Source organism: Aythya ferina, assembly GCF_964211825.1.
Source record: "Aythya ferina genome assembly, chromosome: 5".
Lineage (NCBI taxonomy): Eukaryota > Metazoa > Chordata > Aves > Anseriformes > Anatidae > Aythya > Aythya ferina.
In genome coordinates this window covers 43,283,910-43,307,285 of record NC_140301.1, presented here as the reverse complement: position 1 = coordinate 43,307,285, position 23,376 = coordinate 43,283,910, and the positions used below count along the sequence as shown (strand labels likewise).

Genomic DNA, 23,376 nt, shown 5'->3' with positions numbered 1-23,376 from the left:
AAAAAAGCCAAAGTGCTGACCCACCGTCCTTCCTCAAATGTCCGTACTGAGCCCCCACCCTAGGAATATCGGTTGGGTACAAGAAACACTTTAGAAAATGGATAAGAAATGTCACAGTATGGCATGGAGATAAACGCACTTTATGGGATTCTGGAATGCCCTTTGTCTGCTTTTATAAGTACAAGCAGAGGGTTATTTCATGATGCACCTCTGCCAATAGCTTTTTGCATTGGATTTTACAGGATTTTCAGGGGAAAAAAAAACAAACACTGAACTAGGATCAGATATAATGGGAGTTGAGAAAGGAGGTGTTTTTGTAGTTGTCAGTGCTTCTAGCTGAAGTCACAAATGCACGCTTCCAGAAGACTTGTGGAATATCAGAGAACGCAGTGCCACAGCCCCGAGGAATGCTGTGACTCTGAGTAAGCAGTGCCAGCACATCGTGCGGAAAGAGCGTTTTTCCAAAGGAGAGCTATCTGGTTGCAGCGGTCTGCTTGTACTGTCCCTCAAGCTCCCGTTCCACAGGTGACAGCTACCTGTGATGCAGCAGGTTGTTGGTATGCTCACAGCAGAGCAGCTCCTTTGGGCACAGTGCCACGCTGCTGTCACGACTGTTCGCAAGTGTACAGGGCGACTGTCACTCTCCCAAGTAATTTGCAATCTAAACTGACAAAAGGACAATGGAGATGGAATGGCTCGGTCTCACGTTTCTTACACCATTCAAAACCTTCCCAGAAACGTGAAAGAAGTGACTGAATCAAATGCACTTTCTAAAAACCAATCTTTTACTTTAATAAACAACAACAAAAAAGGTTAGGTTGATAGGAGGGAAGGCAGGAGGGGTGCTATAAAGAGGAATAAATATAATATAAATACAAGTGTATTATATTTTTTATAAATATAAATACAGGAGTTTGTATAAACCAACTTCTTTCAGGTTTCAATAGCTGTTCATCAGCAGTAGAGGTAACCCTTCTTTTCTTTTTAATCTCTTGCAGGAAGTCCAAGGGAAAGCCAAATGGTAAAAAGCCAGCACCGGAAGAGAAGAAGCTTTACCTAGAGCCAGAATACACAAAATCCAGAATTACTGACTTCGAATTTAAGGAGCTAGTGATGTTACCACGAGAAATAGACCTCAACGAGTGGCTAGCCAGCAACAGTGAGTATTGCGATCGTACAGCTCTGAGATTGCTGCCCACACCCAAGGAGGCACTCGTTCACTGGTTCTTTTTACTGATTTCAGTGCTTAGAAAAACACGCAATGACTATTTATGCGTACTGCATAATGCATGCCATTACACCTTGCATAGTAATTAAGCTGTCTTAACATACAAACCAGCTGTGCTCAGCAGCAGGGGAGGCGTGTTGCGTTTCTTCCTTCCAACTCACCCACAGTGGCACTGAGGGCAGTAGGGCTGCTGATGCTCTTTTGAGGACCATCGCTTCGCCTTTGACTGCTCTGCTAAACCTGCTGGTTCAGCAGGTTTCTGACTCAAGCTATTGGTTTTCCAGAAACACTATAAAAATGCTAGTTTAGTAAGACATGTATGCAAGGCAGTTATGCTTAAAACCCTACGTTTTGACATCTTTTGGTTAGATTTCTGTTCTCCATTCCTTCCAAGCTTTGGAGGAATTACTGTGAATTTAAACCGTAGTCAGGCTGGAACTCAAAGGTGACTGAGTACCGTGGCTGAATGCTGTATCTGTGCATCTCAGCTCTGATGGACAATACTTTTATGTGCTGCTGCTTTGTCTGCCAGTTCTAACCTGCAGCCTCAACCCAGTCTTCTTTGTATTTTCAACAGTATGTGGTAGTAGCAAGAAAGTTCTTTAAACTGCACCAGGAAAGTTTATAGAGGCTCATTAAGAAAACTGAAGTGCCCCAGAGGAGTAGTAAAATGTTAAATATCTCAGGAGATTTTTAAAAAGTAGAAGTGTACTAGTTTTCATGTGTTTTTTTTTTTGTTGTTGTTTTTTTAAAGGTATATCATTAGGATTGTTAATATCATTTTGTAGCCACTGTGCATTTTAAGTCTGACTTCAAAATAATGTAGCAAATTGTTTACCTTCAGCTTGGAGTAGAGTATTCTGCCGTAAAGGTTAGGCTGATGATGACAGAGACACTTTCCAGTCTTGCTGCTTAGTGAGTAATAAGAGCTGATGCATCATCACGCTTTCATCTTAAATCAAAACAAGAGCTTTCATTCTTTGTACCTCTTTGTTTTGCAGTTCATCATTAGACTCGTTTAACTAAATCATGTTTAAGTATATACGCAAGCTCCAAGACACTGAGGTCACTTCACTTGATCTATTTAAATAATTGTCTGGAGGACAAGCAGTGTTTGAAAGTACTTTACTTCTGAATTTCTTTTCCTTTGTGTTTATTTTTCAGCAACAACTTTCTTTCATCACATCAACTTACAATATAGTACAATCTCAGAATTCTGTACAGGAGAGTCGTGTCAGACCATGGCAGTGTGCAATACGTAAGTCGGTATTTACTCTTACGGGCTTTCCATGAAGTCTTGAGTGTGGCCTGGGGGAGGATATTGGTGTTGGTTGGCACTGGCCAAGCACATCTCTTCACTCAGTAAGGACGTGGAAGCTGTGTGTCCTTTTCCCTCCTCTCAGCAGTGAAGTGTGGTGGCAATGTGTTTTTGTGAAGGACCAGGTCTTTGACTGTTCTGAGCTGGTTTTATAAGGTCAGATCAGAGAGGCAAATTGCTGTGTGTTTAGCTTGAGGGGAGGAGAAGCAGAAAAAAGGCAAAACCGTCCTTCCTGGTAGCACTGCTGGGATTCCAGAGGAGGCAGGGAAGGATAAATGAATTGTGAAAACCTCAGTGGGTGCTTTTGATATGCAGCGTACTGACAGAGCACCAGGCTGCTGATGGATAACCTCGAGCCTGACGTGAGCCGCTGGCTTTCTGCCTGAGCCCCTGGGCACAGAGGGCACAAGTGGCAGCTTTGCAAAAAGTACAGAAAACGTTTTGGTTTGGCGCTCTCCCTGTGTAGGGCTTAGTGGACTTTTTAAACATTGACTAACTGTCACTTATGAAAGAAGGCTTTGTAGTTCTGCTGTACATGGTGAATATAAGAAAAAGTTACCATAAACTCCTGCTCTTGATTAGCACAGTCCAACATGATGGAAAATGAGATCCACTTGAGTATGAATAAGCCTGTTGTGTTTTTTTTCTCCAGCACATGTGTTGATAGTCCCATTCTTCCCTCCTCTTGCATTTCCTGGGATTAATTTAGTTAAGATGGATTTTAAAACAGAAGAGCGAGCTGTTAATGTTATAGTACATCAAACAGGCATCCTAGGAAATGTATGGAACAGAACCAGAGCTCTGTATTGTATCTCTAACGATAATTGCTTAGTGCTTAAAAGGAATCCTTGCTTAATATACTAGGCTATCTTGTACACTGGAAATTAATATCAGGGGCCTTCTTTAAGAATGCTCTGAAGTATGCAAAGTGTACAGAGGATATTTTTGCATGTAAAAGTTGGAAAGATAACTGTCAGTAGAGAATTAAAGGCTGTGCAAGGGGCTTTGAAAGCAGGCTGGAACAGAAAGTAATAAATCTCTGCTGGACTCAGATTTTATCAAAAGTAGACAGTGTGTCTCTAAATGAGAAATGATGATCAGTAAAATGAGTGTTTTGTTGACTCTTGCTCCCAAGCCTTCTCATGTTTTAATTCCTGATGTAGCACTGGCTGTCCAAAGGACTGAGCTTAACTGTTGATCGGCTTGTCTGATGGGAAACGGTGACTAAAAGGAGATGGTGGCGAGAGGCTAGTCAGCGTTGCTCCATTCTGCTGTAGGGACTCTTAAACAAGGGTTCTCTGTAAGCAGCTTACGCTGCAGAATAAAGAAAGGAAGTGTCTGTAGGTGGCTCCAGCTGCAGTCTGTATTTTTAGTGGTGAGGACCAATAGCTGAATGTTCCTATCCTTTGTTTTTGAAAACTGAAAATTGCACTACTTGGGAATAACAGGAAGCATGGCTACACTTGTGTGAAACGCTTGAAATGGTTTGTGTTTAGCTAAATCAGAACAACTTCAGTCATCTTCCTGTACTTGGGGGCTGATGACTGATTCATGTTGCATATTTCATTTTGCTGTGAAGTGTGCAGGTTCACCTAGCTCCATGCCTCGGTGCAGTTCAGTTTTGAAGGCCCTGTTCATAATTGTGTTCTCCAAATATCTCCAATGACAATTCTGGATATTCCTTACCTTTATGTTCTGCCATTCCTCATTCTTCTCTTTTGGAAGAGAGATGCCTAAACACAGAGAACTGCCTCAAAAACACACGTTTGTTCATGTCCGGCTGTGACTAATACAAAGCTATATGCTCCCCCTGACTTTTTATTTTAAAATCTTGCCCTAATGAAGTAAGGTTAAGCGGGTGCTTGTTGTATTGGAGAAACACCAGTTGATATGATTTGTCCTGCCTCTGACCTGTCTGTAGTACATGGATAACATCACCTAAGCATTAGAGTCAGTTGCTGATTAACCCGATGAGACAGCCCTGGTCTGACCTTTTGTGACTGTGCGTGTTCAGCAGCAGCAGCTACCTGGGTTAGGGTGCCACAGCGTGCCAGTGTTTTGGAATAAGGGTGCTGTTGGTTGTTTTTTGTAGTGTTGATTTCTCTAGCTCAGTGTGAAGTTCTGTATTCGTTCCTCCTATGTGCTCTCCCTGCCCAGTTCCCCGAGGCATGGTTTGGATCACACCCTTCTGGTCATACCTAAGGAAGGCTTTTTGTATTTATGGCTGGGGTGTTGCACTAACTATGGCGAACAGGTTGCTTGTCTAGTTCCTTTGCATTCAAACTCACTGCAAATACTCAATCCTAAGTTTAGAGGGCTTGCTGGCAAAATAAACACAAGTTGCAGTTTAACATTTGAGGTAAGGTTTTAACATCTCAGAGAAGTTCCAGCCAAGTGACAAACTGCAGACAGATGCAGCTTTCAGCTCTGTCAGATACACGAGATAACGTAGCCATCTGCACACAGTGAGAGAGAGAATTTCTGCTTAGGGTCACAAAGAGACATCTGAACAAAGCTTAGGCTCCTTGTAGGACAGATGGAAGCACTTGCTGGCAAGGTGGGATAATGCCAAGAAAAATAGGGGAATGGCCAGTTATCTTTAAAATTTAGTGAGGGTGGCCTGAATGTAACTTGGGAAATTTTTGCTCATTAATACGTTTATTGCTTGCTGTAAAGCAGGTACTGTATACGTTATAGTTTATTGCTATTATTAGGCAAGCTAAGGTTCCCCACCATAGCCTGTAAACTGGTTCTCTGTAGCTGACATTGGGGCAAAACTTCTCAAAAATGATGAAGTGAGTGGATAACTAAGAGCCTTTGTGAGTGCTGTTCACAAGGTTGAGACTACAAAACTCTCCAGGCAGAAATTAAGAAATTATACAACTTTCTAAGCAGCCTACAGATAAGAGTGAAAAGTCTTATTTTGGTCCATTAAAATCCCTTAAGGAATAAATTCCTTATTACTCATTTTTTTTCCCTAATCTTGCAGTTTATCTCCTGTCTGTTATCCTTAGTGTCCCTGACTACAGAAGCTCTTCGCAACTCAAACTTGCATGTTTTGTAGCGTCTTACTCTTTGGTTCCCTGAGCTTCTACACAGTGGCTCTTTTTTCCTTTTTTTTTTTTTCCTTTTTTTTTTTTTTTTCCCCCATCTATATGTTGCTTTGCCTCTGTCAAACCACCAAAGCTATTCCAAGTTGCTGCCAAACACTGTATTACAGCTCTTGTACTTTATACAATTTGCTATCCCTCTTTCTTCATAACCTGTCTTCTGGCATTTGTAGCAGGACTGTCTCACCCTCCTTTCCAGACATCGTACCTCTAGAGCACTTGCCTCCCCCTCCTTACAGCTTTTCCTATGTACTGAGGTAGTCTCTGTTCCGCCATGGCTTTCCTGTGTACAGTAACAGCTGCATGGCCCTCCTTAAACTCGCCAGCACAAAACCAGGAGGTTTTGTAGGGAAAGGGATAAAACATGTACACATATTAAGGCACTGTGACTTACTCTGTATTTGTTTTACTGTTATTTGTATAACAGGCTTTTCTATGTTAAACCCATCAGTAATTGTTCCCTGGGATTTAGAAGGGAGCTGCAAACTCCTTGTGCTCTCCATACTGGGAAAGTTTAAGTTGCCAAAATTTTACATGTGGAATGAAATCAAAATCTGTATCATGTAAGCACTTCTTGAAAAGTGCCTTTAAGTGTCTGTCTTTATGTCCTTTTTGCTCCCCAACCCTTGCCTAATATGGGGCTGTGCTGTCACAGAGCCAGTGGTGGAATGCACTCAGGCTTCTGTGCCCAGCTGAGCCCCTCAATGGCCCCAACCTGGAGATTACTCCAGCACGGTGGGAGCTGCTCCCTGCCTGAAATGTTCATGGCATGCCAGGGGCTCCTTCCTTTCTCTCTTCAAGACACGTGAAGACTTTGTTCACAGAGCTTGAAACAGAGGGAAGACAAATGATTCTTATCAAACTGGACAACCCCTGTAGTTGTCCCCTTACTCTTAATGATTTTTCTGAATTCCCATTTTGCATAATCAGCTTAACTGTTAAGGAAAGGCAAAAGGGATGTACAGTGGGATGTTGTAGCAGATTTATTCACTTACATTTTTGTGTAAGTGAACTTGCACAGTTGCCAAACTGTTTCTTTTAACTAAAATCCAATTATCCAGATTTGGGTTTGTGCCTAAGGGCAACTCCAAACTGTTCTGTTTTGTAGCTGAGGATTTCTGCAGCATGTAAGAACTGCTGAGGAGCAGACAGTCCAGTCTGCTGCTGCTCTGGCCTTAAGACCCAAGATAAGTCAAGAGTTGCCTAGAACTGCCTTCCTCCAGCTGAACGCAGGGCTAGACAAAGGAAGGGGACATGGCTTGGGTTTGCACACTACATTGTGCAATTCCCTACATGTGGATTGTATAAGGGAAGTGAGCAGTGATGAGCAGAGCCCACCCCTAAGGCCCTAAATACTAGTGTTGATGCCAGGCATAGCTCTGCAAAGACCTTGTATCCCCTGCTGTTCCCATTCACTTACCTTTTTGTGCCCTTTTGCAGGCCATCCTGCTATCTCCAGTAAACAAGGGAGTTACTGAGCACCACATGCTGAAAACGCACTGAAAGACAAATTCCAAACCTTAGGTGTCTGCAGAACTAGTTTTCAGCTGTCTTTCCTCTCTGTAAAGTCTGAGCTGACTTCTGTGCTGTTTCCTCTTGTATTCATATGGCTTGGGGCATGAACTGTTCCTTACAGTCTTCACATCACCCCCCTCAGGCCCCTGAAGAACCTTTCTGGGCAATGAAAACATGCTGTCAATTAGAACTTTTCAGTTGCTACATACCGTTTTTCTTCAGTTGCTTCAGGACTATTCTGCTGGTCAGTATATGTAAAACTCTGCTTCCCAAGTGGCACCTATAGGTCCTTCTAGTTTAACACAGTCTAGTCCTGTTAGGTACAGAAAAAAGAACACAACATTGAATCCTTATCTCCTTGAAAAAAAAAAAAAAAAAAAGTGTCCAAAAGTGGCTAAAGTTCCCACTGAAGAAAGAAAAATGTTATCAAGCAACTGAGAAGTCCAATACAATGGCTTTCTTATCAGTCTCATAATGGCTAGCACCTGGAGCTTACCCTGTTTGAAGGAAGAGTTCAGGAATTGGAACTCAGGTAACTAATGAGACATAGACCAAAAAAAAAAAAAAGTTTTGCTGATTTCCTTATCTGAAAAACATTTCTTACAGTGGATAGCTGCTCCTGGTAACAGCAGTGTACTTTCAGCGAATCATGGAATGGCTTAGGACATCCACAGCTTCTCTGGCAGCCTATTCTAGGGCCTCACCACCCTCAAATTAACTACCCTTTAATTAACGCATGATTTAAAGAAACAAAAAAAGAAGGAACAAAACTTTGAGTTCTTTTGCAGCCTTCAGATTTCTCTCTCAAGCAACTGCAAGAGTTGTTAGAGAATGTTTCTGTTGTATTTCAGTGGCTGCAGCTGATCAAGGTAATTACAGTTGCTTTTGAAAAGCCTCACAATATGCTAACTCTTCCTGTTCCTTTAAAATCCAACAGGATTATTCCCTGGTGGCAGTGTAAAATGTAAATTCCATTGGTTTAGGGTGTTTGGAAACAAAGGCTTTTGAGGCACGTATAGGTAAGGATATTCAAAACGGCCGTGGAATCCCAGATAGGATTTTGGAACAGGATTTGTACTGTTCAAAAACACTGCAAGTATTTCAGAGCACCAGCTTTGAAAAAGCTGGTGTTTTGGAGCCACCTTCTGTCTATTTAATAATACTACACTAAAAAGACTTAATGTTTGGTGATGTTAAACATCAGAAGTTTTATCACTTTTTAAAAGGCAGCGTGTTACAATAGTTATATAATGCCTTCCTGTACAGTTTTATGGACTGTAAACCCTCAGTCTGTCGTGGATAAGTAGCTATCACTGCCCCTCCTGGGAAACTTCAGCAGCCTTTCTGTACTTGGTATTACTTCCTGTGCTCTGGACTAAATAGATGGGCAGAAACAAAACTGGCTCCCAGAAATTCAGGGCTTTTGATGTAGACAGAAAAATACCCTGAAGTGAATCTCTTTTGTGGCAGTGATGATACATTTTGGTAATGTTGCAGTTGCTGTTTTATATTAGTTAGACACTAACCTCTTAGGAGTTGAGCTGAGGATCCGAGGTACAACACAGTGACGCTGTCAATTCTCTCCACAGACAGTACTACTGGTATGATGAGCGGGGAAAGAAGATCAAGTGCACTGCTCCTCAGTATGTTGACTTCGTCATGAGTTCTGTGCAGAAACTAGTGACAGATGAGGACGTCTTTCCGACAAAATACGGTACGTTTACCTTGGGGCAGGTGCTTCCTGTGGCTTTTTGCAGATGCCATAAGTAAGGTGGAAGTTGGCATATATGCATTCAGCATATTTATTCATACCAGACAACTTCACACTTTTTTTTTAAGGGAGATTTTAATTTTGGTTCATTTGTACAGTAACAAAGACTTGTGCTGTTGGCATAGGACCTGGGGTGAAAGACTCCCCATCCTGTCCCCTTGGCTTACATTTCATCAGGACATCTTTTTCTTTAAGTGTTTCAAGATCTAGGAAAAAGCCTGTATTCAGAGAGGAGAAAAACTGTCAGTATGTGGGTATTTAACACAGTGCATTGCTAGTAAAAATTAGCCTTGTTGGTTTTTTATTATATCCTTTAGAGCCCTGATGTATTAAGAGGGAAATAAATTGCATTGCCAGGAATGTGGCTAGTCTTCCTTGCCTAACAGATTGTTTAGAATCTCCTTTCTCCTCCAGAAATTAAATAAGAACATGATTTTTAAGGACTGAAAAGAAACAAAAGTAATTTAAACTCAATTTGTATCTTCACAAGATAGCTACTTGCAATGCCTTTGATTAAGGGGGAAAAAAATAGAGACTTATTGAGCAGAAGTTACTGTAGATGGGCTTAGTCCGGACTAAAAGCAGCTGGCTTCTTGAGTCCCTTCTCCAGATAGCTGAGGAACTAGGATGTTACAGTGTCATGCATGTTCAGCCAACAGCACTTACCTATAAGCATCTGGAAGGAGGCAATGCCCAGTAAGCCAGTTGCAGTTTGAGTATTTTGATATTATTTTTGTTATTGCTTTAAATATGCTAATTCAAAAGGCAACAAGGTCTTTCATGTGAGTCACTGTGGCCAGGTTGTACTGTAGACCGCTAACATACTTCCTGTTGTGCATCACGCATAGGATGGCATGTTTTTCTTTTCTGCTTGCCTCAGTTTCACTGTCAGCATCACCAGCAGTGGATGTCTAACAGTTGCCTTTTACAATGAGGGCAGACTAATGCTCCAGCAAGAATGACAGAATCACAGAATTGTAGGGGTTAGAAGGGACCTCAAGAGATCATCGGGTCCAACCTCCCTGCCAGAGCAGGTTCCCTAGAGCAATTTGTAGGCAAGCATCATTTAGATTGCACCTGAGAGAAGGCAGCCAGTATTTCCTTCTATTTCTTCGCCCATTTGATAGAATTTCAATAATGAAATGAGGGAAGTCTGCCAAGTACCTTAGTTTCCATTTTGTGATCTGTTAAATGGTCTCATAACTATTACACACTTTCAGCGGAAAAATCGGTTCCTCCTGGACAAACTAGATAAGAACCCAGAAGAACCTCTCATTATTTTTACAGCCAGTATCAAAAAACATATGGTTTAAAGAATGATTACATTTTCTTCCTGATTTTTGAACCTTAGGGTTTAAAAGCTTAACTTTAAATGAAAACACTTAAAACCTTAGACTCTTCCCCGTAAGTCTTGTAAAAAAAAAAAAAAAAAAAAAAAAAAAAAACATGTTGGGAAGATGATACAGGGCCCGTGAGTTGCCTGTGAAGTTACTGGCTTTATTGCCCCTGAGTTACCTTTAAGGTAGGCTGGTTGCACTTACCCATGGCCTGGACAGAACAAATGCTGATGTGGAGCTCAAGGTGAGCAGCTGGAACTGACACGGTGTTTCTCTGTCTTCCTTTCAGGCAAGGAATTCCCAAACTCGTTTGAGTCCTTAGTGAAGAAGATCTGCAAGTACCTGTTCCACGTGCTGGCCCATATCTACTCCTCACACTTTAAGGAGACTTTGGCACTGGAGCTGCACGGACATTTAAACACGCTCTACACACACTTTATCCTATTCATCAGGGAGTTCAACCTGGTGGACCCTAAAGAGACCACCATCATGGACGACCTCACAGAGGTCCTCTGCAGCAGCAGTGGGAGCAGCAGTAATGGGAGCGGCAACGGGAGCAGCAACAGCGCAGGAGCACAGAACCACGTGAAAGAGAGATGAGCCCTCCTACAGGATCTAAACTAACATTAAAAACAATATTATATATTATGTGTGTATGTGTATGTATATGTTCAGATATACATACAGACATATACAGCAACGAAAGCTGAAAGAAATTATGCTGCCACCACAGGACGTGTAGTCATACGGGACTGTATGGAGCTTTGGTTTAATGCGCCACCTGGCGAGAAGTTGCACCAATTTTATTTTATTTTATTTTCTGTCCACTCCTCCTTTTACCTATTCAGATGGATGATGAGTGCTGTTTTTAGAGAAGAGCCAAGCTTGAGAGTGGGGCCACTCTTGGCTTTTTTTGTTTTGGTTTGGTTGTTTTGGTTTTTCTTTCTTTGGTCTTGAGTGCAAGCCCTTTGTCCTTCTAGGATGGTGGTCCTGCCATTTTAAAATTATCTATTATATTATGAGAAGTGACTTTTACTTTGAAGTGGCTTAAAATGCAGATTTGTTTGTTTTTTTTTTGGGGGGGTGGGGTGGATTTTTTGTTCAGTTTTCCATAGATTGCCCCTTACCCCCTGCCAAAAACTCCCCCATTGAGTGCATCTTGCCCTTTGCTAGCTTGGAATGGGAAGAAACTCCTGGCTTGACTAGAGTAGCAACTAGGGGCTTGCTACGTGCTGAGAGTGGGCATGATTCTCCAGTTGTCCCGTCTACCTGGTCACAACGTGTGAACGTGCAAGAGGATCCACAAGCCTTTCTGCTTATCGCTCCTACAAAATATATGCTCTCTTCTCTGCTCCCCCCACCTCCTCTTTTCCCAGGCACATCTCTATAAATAACAAGTGTGAGATCACTGGAGTTTAAAACTTACCACGTGCAGAGCCACCACCATTTGCTTCCTGTTGAATGGAGGCCGGGGAGGGAGGAGAAGGGTATACTGAGTCCGTCACTGCCTGTGCTAGAAAGATGGCTGTTGGCATAAAATTATATTGTTGGCTTATTTTAGTTCATCTGTTCTATAATAATAAAAACAAATCTATCAGCCATAAGTTTTGGTTTTGTGTTTGCAGCGTCAAAAGTCACTGGAATCCACCCAAAGCTTCCCTTTCGCCGCTGGTGCAGTTAACCTTGGTGTCAGCCACCTTTATGAACAGCTCTGAGTCTTCCACCCTGTAATCTACCATTTACAATCAATTTCTTGCCCTTTCTGGTATTGCTAAGAACCTTGTCCCCAGGTGAACCTGCAGACCCAAGGATAAGGGACACATGGAAAGGAGCAAATTTCCTGTCTTTACATACTTAAATACTGTAAATCTAGCAGGCTCCTGGACACTTGCAGCAAATCGTGTATCACAGTATCTGGATCAATATTGTATCTGGATAGCGATATTACTCTTTTTCTTACCATGTCCGCTGAATTCTGGCATTCCAGGTTTCCAGTTGGGAAAATGCCAAATTTTGCTTGCAGTTGTGCTTCTACCCAATCTGCAGCAAACACTCTTTGGGAACCGTTTGTTACTGCTTTTAAATCATTAGCCTGAGGTATATACATTAATAATAACTGACATGGCACGAATCCTAGAAAAGTTTCCTGAATGAGCTCTAAGTGCACTGGGAGTCAGTAGAAATGGGAAAAGGAAAGCAAGCTCAAGAGCAATGAGAACAACTGCAAAGAGAATAGACAAGGAAAAACACACAAAAAAAAAAAGTACAAAAAAGCACAAGCAAGAAGGGAAGAAAAAAAGCTAAGAAAAAAAGTGTGAAGAAGTACACAAAAGCAACCATAGGTAAAGGAAGAAAAAGGTGCAAGTGAGAATAAAAAGCAAGACATTATAAACATGAGGGGGAAAAAAAGCAGAAAAAGCACAAGTACAGGAAAAGGGAAGTGGAGGAGCATGCGAGAGAAAACACCCCCAGCTTCGTGGGCCCGGATTCTGCTTGTTTCCAGATTGCAGAAGTGTTTGAGGGCACGGCTTCCCCACCACATCCTCCTGCTGATGCTGTCAAATCCTGATGAAAAGTCCTATGCATTCTCCATTCACGCTGACCTGAGCCTTCCCATAATGATTTCCTACATCAACGAACAAGTCTAGCATCACCTGGTTTATCAGAAGTGAGCAGAAGTTATCAGAACAATGTCATTTGTAAGGCCCCTGTGCTACCTGCAGGGACAGCATACAGTAGAGATAAAGGTAAGAAAGTAATAGCAAGGCCATCAACCCAAATCCGAGTATTTCTGGTCATTTGTTATCTACTTGTAAAAATGCACTCACTGTCTTAATAAAAGGCCAGATAGAAATGACATACCTGGGAAAGGTTTGAGTTGAACAAGAGGCAGTTCAGTTCTCTGGAAAGACTGACTTGGCTTTGCGTTGTGGTCTCAGACTTCAGCGTGGAAGCTATCAGATGCTTGGCTGTGCCTTACCTTCCCCTAGGGGAACCGACAGGACCTTGCTTGGATGCAAAGCAGCGCGCATTGGTTCAGCTACCAGCACAGCAAAGTGCATTTCTTTCAGGAGAGCCAGTGGTTGGTCGTGGCAGCTGTCCTGAGTTGCTTCTGCAGACATTCGATACTCCTGAAAGTACAGAAGCTTCATCTAACAGAGCGATCTTTTTTATATTTTACAACCAGCTTAAGAGAAAGCAAATAACAAATCCTATTTTAGCGAGGCCTATCCTGTTGATTTTAGCAGTGGGAATAAGGAAAACACTGAAATAAGTGCCAACACTAACAATCTTCCTGCCAGGAGTAAATATTACTGTAAAGATCAGCCTCGAGGTGTCCAAGCATATTTCAGAGGTTACTGAATTATGGTGTAATATAACATCATTGATACACGAGTGCCACCAAGCCTGCAAAGTGCAGCCTGTCAGTGACAGTCTGTGTGTGTTGCAGTTTGCCCTGTGGCCAGACTGAGCCCAAATCCCTTGGCATCTAGAAGAGGGGGTGTAGGTCTCCTAACAGAATTGGCACACGTCTGCTTACATGTGCTTTGTAAATTGATCAAAGCTGCTACAACACAGGCACCTAATTAGTCCGTGTTCAGCCCACCCTTCTTCCCCTCCCCTAGTGCTCAATGAAGTACAGTGCCATTGCAGCATGGCTGCTACGTAAAGCAAGCACACAAACCAAACCGCTACACGTCCTGCCAGAAGAAACCTTTCCAGCTATCCCCTTACCCCCAGCACATGCCTTTTGCAGGCCTTGCCTCGTCAGACAAACTGAGCTTTACACGTGCCTCTGCAGTCCTCAACCCATTTTCAGGCCTAAAACCATGGTGATGTGAGCTCAAGCCATCACAGGATAAAGTTTTTTTCTTAAAAACAGTATCTCCATCTATGTTATGTAGGGTTATATTCCCCGTTTGGTGTGCTAGACACAAGAGTGAGATGCTGTAGAGCTAAGGCTGCATAAAGTAAAGCACAAAACACCAGCAAGCTGAAACTTCTTTTTTCTTTTTGACAGTCACACAGCTATTTTGTGTTGTGATCAATCTTTCACTGAGGCTGATGTGTCCTTAACAAATCCAAGCATAAGTACCCGTAAGTAAAAGCAGGACAACAGCTGCTTTGCACACAACACCTGGAGCGAATGCCAGCAGCAGGTAAGCAAGCAACAAGGTCAACACCTCAGTGCCATAACATCAGCTAACTCTGGCCACTGGCAGCAATGGGACATGAGAACAGAGCCACAAGTCTCACAGAGAGAAACAGCCACCTGCAGCACTGACCTCAAGGTAATAAACCATGGGTATCATGGAAACAGCTTCACCCCAACCCAAAGAAAGCCCCAGAAGTGAAGAAGTAGAAATTGAATCAGGCATCATCCAGCACAACCCAGCAAAAGCCTCTCCACACCCTGCTCTCTTGCCTGAGAATTGCAGAAAGTTATCAAGCCCGAGATCCCACAGAGCACTCTCATTTTATGCATGACCACACACCTTTTAACCAAGAACTTCAATAAAAATCGACCTCACATCTTAGGGACTGCTCTGCACGTACAGAGTGCAGCCAAATGGTGAGAGCCAGGCACTGGCTCTGCAGGACCGCTGGTGCCGGCCAGACACAGCCAGAGCGAGGAGCTGCTGGAAGGGATCTGGGCCTGGTGGGGGAACGCTGTCAGGTAACCAACGGGAGACCAAGAGATGCCCAAAGAAACCAGCACGCCCACAAAGGACCGATCGGACATTATGGGAGCTTACCCAGCATGCTGACCTCACAAAACCATGCTTTGTCAAACAAGCTCACGTCATTCTCTAACCTCTAAGGCAGCCCTTGGCTCTCTGTCTCCTCTGGTAACAGAAGGGCTGGAAGCCACAGACACCCTTCCACCACCTGAACCGAGGCCAGAGACCTAGGTTGTTGGTTCACCTGGCCAAACTTACTACAGGAGGCCAACGTTCCTGCCTGCAGCATGAGTGGCACCACCGCCCAGCTCAGAGCTACTCATGCTGTAGCTGTACGTTGCACAGACAGCTCCCGGTACTCCAGGTGGAGCTGGTGAAATGAGAACGGCAGCAACCAGCCGGCCATCCCCCCTCAGTGTGCTGCTGGGGGTCCCCAATCTTTTCGGAGCAGCAGAACCCCCTGGCTGTGAGCCCAGGAGAACAGTCGGGCTTTCCCAAGGGAGGTCAGCGCGTGGCTGAGAGGAAACAGGAATTGATGTGGCTGAGCACTCAGGTGAGAGTACCCAGGGCTTTCTCTAGCTCACTAGAAAGGATTTGGGATGGGACCTGACAGCAGCGGTATCCCACCCTCACTGCTCCACCAAAGGTTTGGCATCCGCTGATTGTTTGCCTCGCAGCCGAAAGGCAGCCATCAGCACACCCCGGCACTTCCCCGCACACCAGCTCCAACAGTAGCCTTTCCCTCGCAAAGTGGTGTGAGGCCCCTTAACATAAAACTCCTCCTTCTTCTGGTCCCCGGCATAATTGAAACGCACGGGCACAACGAGCCCGGGCTAGAGGCCTTCCTGCTCAGAGCAGAGCAACCCTCCTCAGCAGTGGCTCGGGCACAGGCAGGCCAGACACCATCTCATGAGGGACTCTGGCCTCTGTGAAACCGCCGCTCCACCTGCCAGCAGTAAGGCCTGAAGGACACTTGCCCGAAGCAAGCACTGCCTCAAGGACTGCCAAAGGAAACCTACGCAGGGAAAACAGCCCAATGTTTGGCACCAGACACGTATTTAACCACCGCAGCAGCCCAGTGAAGTGACCCAGGGACCCAGCAGGCATCAGGCTGATTTGGACGTGCTGCACGGCTCTCCTGCACCACACACCTACGGATATGAACAGCCCCAACAAGCCACACAGCAGCGAGGAGTCCCCTTCTGCTTCCTTCTGCAGGGCCTCAGGGCCTTAAGGAAAGGCCGGTGCTGTTTCTTGTACTTGAAAGCTCCATTTCCAAGCACATGAGCTTTCCTTTCCCCTCCTAATTGCACTCGACTAAGCATCAAACACAAAAACCTGATATCCATGGGATTTATGCCCTAAATCAACTCAAGGAATCATCTGTTCCCAAGCATCAAAGCTTGCGGAGCACCTCAGGTAGAAGGCCTGACTCTCATGTAAACATTGGTAAACAAAATACAGAAATTCATCCCCATTCTCTGCCTTGGCCAGCCTGGGATTTTCATTTTGCTCTCATCACATGCTAGTACTAGATCCTTTACTGTCTGTGTCAGGACGGAGTACAGAGGCCTACAGTACGTCTGGATTTCAATGACTGGAAGTAAAGGAAATCTACTCTTTTGTAACAAATTCAGGGACACTGGTACCACAGGTAGACAGAGTACGTACATCTGCTTACTAAAAACATTTATTTTTATTAACAAGGAGAGCCCCGTGCTTCACTCTACTTGCAAAGGATAATGCAGAACAGAATGGGAAACTGATACCATATAATCCGCGTTTCTTACAGTTACATGAAATCTACAGAAAACCTGTAACAGAAAGTGATATTCTGTCCGTTTCAACAAGGTTTAATGGCACTCGACAACTCTGAAAAGTAGGCTTGAATCCTTGTGGCTACAAAAAAAACATTTTGACAGGAGTTTAAATCAGAAGCAGAAGATAAGTTGTGCTTAAGGACCAGCCGTACCTGCTGGAGCAGAACTGGGAAAGCTTTGGCTAATCTAAGGACATTTTCAAGACAGCCCAAAAAATAATAACAAATGTCCTTAAATAACCTGTTTTAAAAACACCTTTAAACTGGCCTAAATCTACTGAACGGGTGCTGTGCAGTGATCAGTTCTGGCATGCGAGAAGGGCTGCAGCTCGGACAGGTAGGGCTGTGTGAGCCTCAGCACAGCGTGCATCGAGACCCCAGTAAGTGCTGCTCGTCATCACTGCGAACTCATTTATTGGTACACCGGCAACACTCACAGCCTGCAGAACTGCACAGAACCAATATGCACCGACTGACCCAAAAGGGTTTGAGCAGGCCCCTTGTTCCACTCCCCGAAGGCCGACCCTAGGAAGCAGGTACCAGGCAGGGTAGCCAGGCGCTGCAAGCTGACACTGGCAGACACCCTGCTGCCAAACACAACTGGCTGTGTGAAGCCCAAACGCTTGGGAAGAACCAGATGGCACGTGTAGGGTAAAGGAGAGCCAGGCCAGCAGCTCCCAGCTGGACAGATAAGGCTCCTTCCTCACGACATTTTCACCTTGCACCCATTTGAGTTTGAGATACACAAAGTTCGAGCCTGAAGCACCAGAAGACTGCACAGCACCACCTGAACAACAAAGTTAGCCCCTTGCAATCACAAGCTATTCTGCCATAGCTGCGGGGCACGGCGACAGGCAGCAGGTTTGTGTCCTGCACTCCCAGCCCCAAAGTCCCCACTGTGACAGGCTGCAGGTCCCCTGTGTGCTGTGGGCCCGTGGGCTCTGGCCTGGCCAGGAGGTGGCTGGACACCAGCACAGACCTGGGCTGAGGTTGGCGACAAGATGGCAACCCGTGAGTAAAGTCAGTCTTGTGGTGTAACCACTGCTTAAAGGCGAGAGCAGGACAAGGAATCCTGAGTGGATTAGGAGCCCTCTGCGCTTCATTATAGTCTCCCTGATGAAGGCAAAAAGCGAAACTACAGCTGGAGGAGAGAGATTAAAAAACCTATTATAACAGTTTAATTATCTGTTATTATTGGATTAACATTCATTGCTGATCCAGGTGCTCCTCAAATAAATAGCTCAGGTGGTTTATAAGAGCATTGTTTTATTTTGCTGGTGAAAGACTTCTGGCCCATGAAACAAAAGCAGGAGTTTTTTTTCAAAGTCCGGTATTCAAACCAAAGAAAGCTGAAGCATGCACTCCACTTGCCCAGCTATTTTTTAATTATTATCTTTTTTTTTTTTTTGCCTACCCTGAACTTTTGAACTGTCGGCTCCTTTCAACCAACCCTGTAAAGCCGGTGTCTCAAAGCGGTTTAAAAGTTTCTACATGTTTTACAGAAACAAGCCACCACTGGAAGGGGAGAGAGAGCTTGCAAAGAACCTTTAAATTCCCTGCGCAGGGAAATGATTGCAACCTAGGCTCCCATGTTCCTAGATGCCACTGAGCCCCCACAAGGATGCACTCATGGAAACCTCCAAACACAAAGGGACGAGTCAGAGCTCTGAATCAACCATGAGACACAGTAGTCCACACAGTCCTTACCTAGCAGTACTACTTTTAGAACTGCTACATATATATATATATATAAAATTTGTTTGTTTGTTTCTTAAATGCCTGTAGCTGGCCCCTGGTTGGGCGGATAAGCAAAAGCAAGCCCCTACATGCCAGCAACAAGATTAAAAGCTAGAGCTAGTGTATCAAACAAAATTGCTCCACTTAAACTAAGAAAATTTCTCAGATTTTCATTCTTCTCGATCGTAAAATGCGCAGGGTGGACCATCACACAAACTGAGCTGTGGGGTACGGCTTAATAAAGCAAGCCCATTTGCATTATGAGACCCTTCATTTAAAACTCAGAAGGGAACGCTCAAGACACTTCTTTGAACTCCCGTGTACCACAAGCCACAGGAACAGCCCGACAGGACCCTGACACTGCCGCTGAGCTTTGCCCTCAGCAGCACCGTTTTGTTCCCCATAGCTCACAGCTTTGTCAGCAAAGCCCAGATGTTTTTCCTGAAACTGTGGGATCCTCCAGCAGCTGTATCAGCTGCTGTGCTCTGAGCTGAGCACACAGAACAGCAAAGAATGAGACAGAAGTGAGACCTGGAGCCAGAATTAGTTTGTCTGGAGCCTGAACTAAAGCTCGCTTAACCCCGTGAGGCCAACGGCCTTGTGCAGATGCCCATCGGCTGAAGCAACAACTATCAGTCTGTCTCTCTTGAAATATTTCTTATTAAGTTCCCTTTCTGTGTCTTACTGCCATTAACTTTGCCACATTGATTTGATCAGCCTACTCCGTTTTTTTAAATGCATAAACCATGGAAATTGCCAGCCCTTTTTAAGCACCAAGCAGTGCAACAACCTTACCGCCTCCTTCCCTCAAGGTCCATTTGCACTTGGGTTGCCCAAAGGACACCCGTGGCTCTGGGCAGCAGCTAAGGGAAAAGCCCATGCTGCTGCCGTCCCCGAGCCCCTTCTCTGCCCTGTGGGGCTGCTGGGCCACCCCCATGGTTATACCCAGGCATAATACTGCTAGCACCTTGCTGGAAAACCACCAGCAAGGTCAGTTTTATGTTAAGTTATGAACTGTTCAGCCTCTGACACCTCACCACCATCTCATGCATTTAACACAAGGCAAGGGGCAGGGAAGAGAGTTGTGCTGTCTTGCTCTGAGATACCTGCTGTGCCACCCAAGTACTGACAAATAAACACCTCCAAACTCAGTGAGTAAGGTCAGCTGGTTTTTTGAATCTATATTTTGACAGAAGAATAAAGTTTAGCAGTTTAAGACCAGGATGCCAGCAAGCCATGTCATGTGCCACAGGTGTCTCTGCTGGGCCCAGTCCTCCTCGAAGCATTTCTGAGTTCTTTCAGTGTAAGCAAAAGGACGTGCCGAAGTCCCACATGAAGCACAGCAACATCCAAACAGCTCCCATCAAGATGTCTCCATCGGGAGCCCGCAACTCCGGCATTTATGCACAAAAGAAAGCATCAGGAACCGTGTACGAACTGGAGCAGAGTGCTCCCATAAGGTGATGTGCGGTCTCAGTCAGGACATCATCTGAAATATTGCTAAAAAATGTTTTTTTTTGCATAGCTTCAGAACATCCCTAACTAATGTAGCTCCAACAGATCCCCTGATGCATTCGATAAACTGTAGCAGAAGCATGGAAGTAATTTGCTTCAGACAGCAGAGAAATCACTATTTCATTATACCATTTTATAAAAATAACAGGCCTGACTGAGCCAATTGTCATGAACAGGGTTACCCTGAAATTTAATTTCAGGTAACTCCAGCATGCCCTGTATCGAGTCAGGAGAGCCTTGTTTCATCTGTTCTGTAAACTGGCTGCGTGAAGTAAAGGTGCTCCCAGAGGAATTATCCAGACAGAACGGACTCTGCAATTTGAGGTCACTGTCTCAATCTGAATAGATTTTCAATCGTATATGAGACTCTACTGTAAATACATTTTTTTTTCCCCTGACTTTATTTATTTATTTTCTAATCTAAAAGTGCTCCCTGACTCAAGGCTTGCTGCTTCCCTAGATTGACCTCCCTCCTGCTGTTCCAGACAGCACAGAGCAAAGTCCACAGCCATAGCAGGACCAGACCAGGGCTGCCTTCTAGTCCCACCTATGTCCCTGGGAGAGATGACACTCAGCAGGGGTGCAAAAGCCACTGCAAAGAGCAGGTCACTGAGGAGCTGAAGCATGGGGAAACAAGATTTCCCTCCTGTCCCCAGCAGGTGTGTCTGGAACAGGCTGCCCTGAGAGGTTTTGAGCAGGGGTGAGACCACACGGTCCCCAGCGAACCCTTCCAACCTCAGCTGTTATGTGCTTCTGCCATCCACACGCAGACCCGGCTGCACAGGCAGTGTCCCCAGGAACAGCAGCTAGAGAAACACGCACCCCGACTGCAAGCAAGCTCTTTCTCCCACTAATGGTGTTGATGAGAGCTTGTGTCTTCCCTGACCTTGAAGCTGTGTTATCTGCTTTGGCTGGGAGAAGGCGATAATAGCTCCCGACAATGGCAAGAGTCAGCTCTGAGCCGGTGGAACAGGAAATCCCATTTCTCAAGCCCTTCAAAGCCTGCCAGCCTGCCTGGCACTGTTTCTCTCAGCAGCACTCAGCAAGATTACAGCACTAAAAATAACACACACAATAAGTCGTGCATTAAGGAGAAGAAAGGACTAGCCCTCGATGTGGGTTTCCCTTCCACTTGTGGCCTCAAGTGTCCCCAGCCAGTTGAACTGCTAGGGTTTTGTTCTCCAAATTAAGCAGGAGCTGCAGCTGTTGAAGTGGTTTTAAACAAAATAAGGAGATTAAGGGGTGCAACAAAGAGCTAAGATACTTCCCAGGTTTGAAACAAGTGTCTCCCTCCCCTCCCTGTTGTTTTCTGTAATAAGAAACTCAGAACTAAATCTGATTCCTTACCAATCACTCCACTCTTCTTTCCTGAGCTCAGGTACAATCGTTAGCATAAAATGACACTGAACAATGGAGTCCTCCAGACTTGCAAACAACAGACGATCCATGTGGTCATTCTGCTGCAGCACACAAGAAAACATCCAAGCCTGTTGGGTTAAATCGCTGTCTGAACCATCAGGAAGAAAGGCACACCTCCTAACAGTAGGCACCAGGATTAGCATGCCTGGAGGCCTTACACAGGTGTTGCTGTTTAACAAACACTGCCCTTCGCCTCTGCCTAGCATGAAAGATTAAAGCTCAGCCAGTTGTATCAGATCACTTTCATTAAAGCCAGCCTGAGTAGTAAGAAAATTTTCATGCATCACTTGCACGGCTTGGACAATTTGCATTAATGCTGTCAAACACCACTGACTTCTTTCTCAGCCCCCAAACAGACTGTACACTGACATGTGGCGATGTGAATTACCCTCATAACTACTGCCTCAGCTGCTTATTCGATTCATATACACAATTTATTGCTTATATAGCACATGTCATGTACTGGTTCAATTAATAACAGTTCACCTTGAGCATAAATGCATTTTTCATGTATGCGTTACCTAAACAAACTTCATATGCAAGTGTGCGCAGACAAATAGAACTTGTCAACTGCTGTCTTACACACTTCCCCTGCCTTCAGCTTACACTCAGAAGGTTGTTTGTTGTGCTGTTCTACATAGAAAATTAGAGAGATGAAGGTTAAATGTAACAAGTGTTTTAGGTACCAGGCCTGAGCTCTCAAAGAGAACTGGAGAGGTGCAGAGCTCACAACCACAGCAAACGAGGGACATGTGTCACGGCTGCAGGCATTTTAGCAGGCAGCACCTGGGGGGGCTGGATGAAGACAACTGCCAGCCCTGGCAGCAGACCTCTGCCACAGAGGCATTCCAAAATCCTCTGCTGCCTTTACTGCTTGCTTTCTGACTTAAGCTACAACAGAAAAGGGTCTTTTGCAGAGAAGAGGTTAAATATAAATGCCTTTCACTCTAAAGCATGCTCTCTCCTGTGCACTAAGGATGACAATAAAACATCAGGCAGCTAGAGAGCAGGTTAAATGTGACCAAATAAGAAGGCAGAGTGAACGTGGGTAGGCCCTAAGCAGGAGGCCCTTCGCTTTACAAACTCATTGCTCTCTATTTAAAGCTTTCAGAGACCATCATTAGCAATAAAAGGGACCATAATTACTTCTGGAGACACAAAAAGATCATACAAATTTGTGTATATTTCTGAAAACATGGGAAAAGTGAAACGTTTAAAAGCAGCATGGATCTGCTGCCACATTGCTGTTAAATCCCACTGGCCTGTATCGTGCCCTGGTCCAGCAGCTCCTTCCTGCTCCAGAGCTGCGAATGCCACAGCTAGAGCCCAGTTCTGTGTTTCTGGTGCCACACAGCCCAAACCCTGCAGCATTTGTGATCCCCTTCATTTTTGGATTGCGGCCATCTTCTCCACTGCTGCTGCTGTGGGCCCCCTCCCCTCAGGTTTCAGCAGACCCATAAATCCCCACATGCTACATAAACACTGTGGCTTTTTTCAAGCCAAGAGCTTATTTTTTGTGAATAACACTGCCCTGATGGGCACACTCCCAGCCCTGCTGCTCCCCACCGGCGCAAACGCCTCAGGGGCCTCCTGCGCTCCTGTGAGCCCCCTCACGGCACCCCGGGAGTTGCAAAGGGCCGAGACCCTCACCTCACCTCATGACACTCACCTCACCCAGGCACTTTCTTCTTGCTGCCATGTGTGCACAGGACGACCTGGAGGAGGTGCTTGTCCACCCCGTGCTGAGCAGGCCGAGGTGGCGGTGGTTCCTCGGTTCCTCAGCCTTCCGCAGCAGCCGGAACCTTCCGGAACCCAGCCCTCAGAGGCATGGCGGCAGCCCAGGCCCAGCACCGGTTCACCTCACGGCCGTGTGCCGATGCCCAGCAGCAGCCGTGCTGTGTGGGTGCCCCCTTCCCTCCCTGGCA

At 45.0% G+C, this 23,376-nt stretch overlaps 1 protein-coding gene and 1 long non-coding RNA gene across 7 annotated transcripts in view; one reads left to right on the top strand and one right to left on the bottom strand.

Annotated features, from left to right (window-relative positions):
• The window catches only part of MOB2 (MOB kinase activator 2), a 112,637-nt gene extending 100,754 nt beyond the window's left edge, over nt 1–11,883 (top strand). For all 5 annotated transcript variants that reach the window (XM_084520603.1, XM_084520604.1, XM_084520601.1 and 2 more), the window contains exons 2-5: nt 999–1,159; nt 2,393–2,486; nt 8,761–8,885; nt 10,569–11,883. In XM_084520603.1, the coding sequence (XP_084376729.1) occupies nt 999–1,159; nt 2,393–2,486; nt 8,761–8,885; nt 10,569–10,879 (691 nt within the window). In that variant the 3' untranslated portion in view covers nt 10,880–11,883. The remainder of the gene's footprint in view (nt 1–998; nt 1,160–2,392; nt 2,487–8,760; nt 8,886–10,568) is intronic.
• On the bottom strand, nt 8,915–23,135 carry LOC311437382. 2 transcript variants are annotated; one of them, XR_014693430.1, is made up of 3 exons: nt 23,121–23,135; nt 10,484–13,410; nt 8,915–9,160 (listed from the first exon to the last, which is right to left on the bottom strand). It is a non-coding gene; the product is annotated as an uncharacterized lncRNA (long non-coding RNA). The 2 variants fall into 2 exon arrangements; XR_014693431.1 differs by lacking the exon at nt 23,121–23,135 and adding an exon at nt 21,380–21,394.
• Between the last annotated feature and the right edge of the window lie 241 nt (nt 23,136–23,376).